The 2,558-nt window shown below is 62.1% G+C and overlaps 1 protein-coding gene across 1 annotated transcript in view; it reads left to right on the top strand.

The window, feature by feature from the left end:
* The window catches only part of ADGRL1 (adhesion G protein-coupled receptor L1), a 44,722-nt gene that overhangs the window by 20,426 nt on the left and 21,738 nt on the right, over positions 1-2,558 (top strand). Inside the window, exon 4 of the mRNA XM_006161050.3 lies at positions 9-23. Coding sequence (XP_006161112.2) covers positions 9-23 — 15 coding nt within the window. The remainder of the gene's footprint in view (positions 1-8; positions 24-2,558) is intronic.

Here is a 2,558-nt window from a genome sequence, read left to right as displayed (position 1 = left end):
TAAAGTAGAAGTGGAGCAGAAAGGTAAACACTTACCGATGCTAACCCCTAACTCACACTTTGTTCTATCTGTTCCCCGGTACTTATGTGACCTGCCCTCCCCGCCCCACCCCTCCCCACCTCGGTCCAGTCGCTCCCTCCGACCCCGGGGTGTCCTCCAGGTGGGGCCAGCCCTGGTGCGGCCAGGCCAAGGCCACCTCCGCCCTCCAGATAACAGCTCCTCTCTGAGCTGGGGCAGGATTCTCTTTCTCTCTCTCCCCCTCTCCCTGCCTCCCCCTCTCTGTCTCTCCCTGTCCCTCCTTCCTGGTCCCTGACCCTTGCAGGGACCTGGCCTTCTCTCATATTTCTTTTGCCTCCTTCAGGAGAAGTGTCTAAGCGTCCAGGGCGGGTGGGGAGGGAGGGACTCCCTTCCCCAGCCCCCAGCCAGGGCACCCGGTGAGCTGTGTCTCTCTCTTCTCTCTCTCTCTCTCTCTCTCTTTCTCTCTCTCTCCCACCTCTTTCTTACAACTTTTATAAACATGTTTCTGGTTGGGGGTGGGGAGGTGGGCTGGACTTGGTGGGGGGACAGGTTTGTTTTCCTTTTGGGGTACAGATTCCTCCTCATCTCTCTCTCTCGGGGGGCTCTTGGTGGTCTAAGTCCCTTCTGGTTTGACGTTTGCAAGGCCCAGAGCTGTCTTGGAACGCGGAGCACCCTGTCCCCACCTCCTCTTACCTCCAACCCGATTCCCCCATTCCTGTCCCTGACCAGCTTGGGTGGTGGGGCCAGCCCTAGGGGAATGGGTGACAGCTGTCCCCAGCCTGGGAAGGGGACAGCCTGCCTTCAAAAACAAACAAATAAAACCAATTAATAAGCAGGGGGGAGGAGGGAGCGGGTGGGGGCGGGCCTCCTGGTGGGGGGAACGCAGGGTGGGGGAGCGTTTCTTGTGTTTTTTTTTTTTGGTTTTTGCTTTTTTTGGTTTGGTTTGGTTTTCTTTTCTCTGTTTCTTTCACACTTGCAAAGCTGCAGTCAGGGTTTCTTCTGGGCTGTAGTGCTTAGAGCACCAGGGGGCGGGCAGGGGGCGCAGAGACCTGTCCGGGGGACTTCCGGGGAGCACCGTAATTTCTTGCACAGGGCTCCAAGCGGGTGGGGGTGGGGGCTCTTGTTCATGATGGGGTTGGGGAGGCACTCCAGCCCAAAGGCTCTGATGCAGGAGTGGGTGTTGGGGATGGCCATTCCCTCCCCCCCTTCCCCCCACTTCCCCAGGAGTGTCTAGAAATGGATTTGATCCAGGGCAGGGCTGCAGGGGACACTTAAAGGGTCCCTTTGGTCTTGAAATTACGGTGGTCAGCGGAGCATCCCCTGCGAGGGAGGGAGGTGAGGCAGGGGTCCCTCTGAGCTGCTCCACTCCCCTTCCCACCCTCCCCACCCCCATCTCAGAGGCCTGGGCTGCCAGCCCCCGAGGCCCGCCCCTCACTGCACCCCTGCACTCTCCCCTCTCTCCTGGAATCTCTCCCACCCGGCACCAGCCCCTTCTCCTTGCAGACCTGCTGGTTTCTGGACACGACACCCATCGGCATATTTCTCTTCGAGGGGTGGGGTGGCGGGAGGGGGAGGGAAGAGGAGGTGTTGGGGGCTTGGTGCTGGGGAGGGGGTCCTTGTTGTCCAAGACCCCAGGCAGACCCCTTCCTCGTCTTCTCCCCCTTCCCCCAGGGGGCTCTAACCACATTTCTCTCCCCCTACATATACCCTCTGGCCAGGTGAGGTTCTGAGCCTCTCAGCTGCCCCCCCCCACCCCTGCCCTCCCCCAGTACAGGGCCAAGGCCACACACCTGGCCAGGAGGCTGGGCTTGGGTTGAGGGGTGCTGGACAGAGGGTGCAGGCCGGCCCCTCAGGGCATCAGGGACAGTTTGCTGGCCAGGCCCCAGGGCCCCAGCCAGGATGACTCTGGCTCCAGGCTCCCCTTCCCCTACCAGAATGGGACATGTCCCTAGTTGCCTGGTGCCTGGGGACCCTTGAGCCAAGCTGTCCCCAGTGCTGTGGCGAGAGGGCTGTAAACCCTCCACCCACCCACCCCCAACCCTGGTGAGAAAGGGGACATGAGGGAGGGGTGGCACCTGTCCAAGCCCCTCTGGCCCTGGGGCCGCCCCCCTCTCCTGAGTTGGCTCCAGGCTCCAGCCCTCCCTGTCCCCCCCTCACCAGGGCCAGCTGCTTTGGTGTCAGGCCAAGCAGGAGCAGAGAATTCACTGCAGACCCTCCCCACACAGCCCTGGCCCTGGCCTGTCTGTGGGCTCTTAGCAGGGAGGCCCCCCTCAGTCGTCCCAGATGGAGGGGCGTCTGCACAGCACAGTGGGAGGAGGGTGGAGGCCGGCCACGCTGACCCTATCGGATCAGTCAGGGACGCTAGGCGCAGGTGGCACTGGGGCGTGGGTGGGCAGGCCAGCGGCAGCCAACGAGATGCAGTTGAGGTTTTCCTCCTTTTCAGGGAATTGGGGGGGTGGGGCGGGGCCCCCCACCTTTCTGACATCAGCGCTGCCTTGGTGCTTCCTCCCGAGCCGGGGATGGTTGCAGGTAAATCGGGG

This window comes from Tupaia chinensis, unplaced genomic scaffold, assembly GCF_000334495.1.
Source record: "Tupaia chinensis unplaced genomic scaffold, TupChi_1.0 Scaffold138060_1, whole genome shotgun sequence".
Classification (NCBI taxonomy): domain Eukaryota; kingdom Metazoa; phylum Chordata; class Mammalia; order Scandentia; family Tupaiidae; genus Tupaia; species Tupaia belangeri.
The sequence above is the reverse complement of the archived record's forward strand: the minus strand, read 5'-3'. Positions and strand labels throughout refer to the sequence as shown.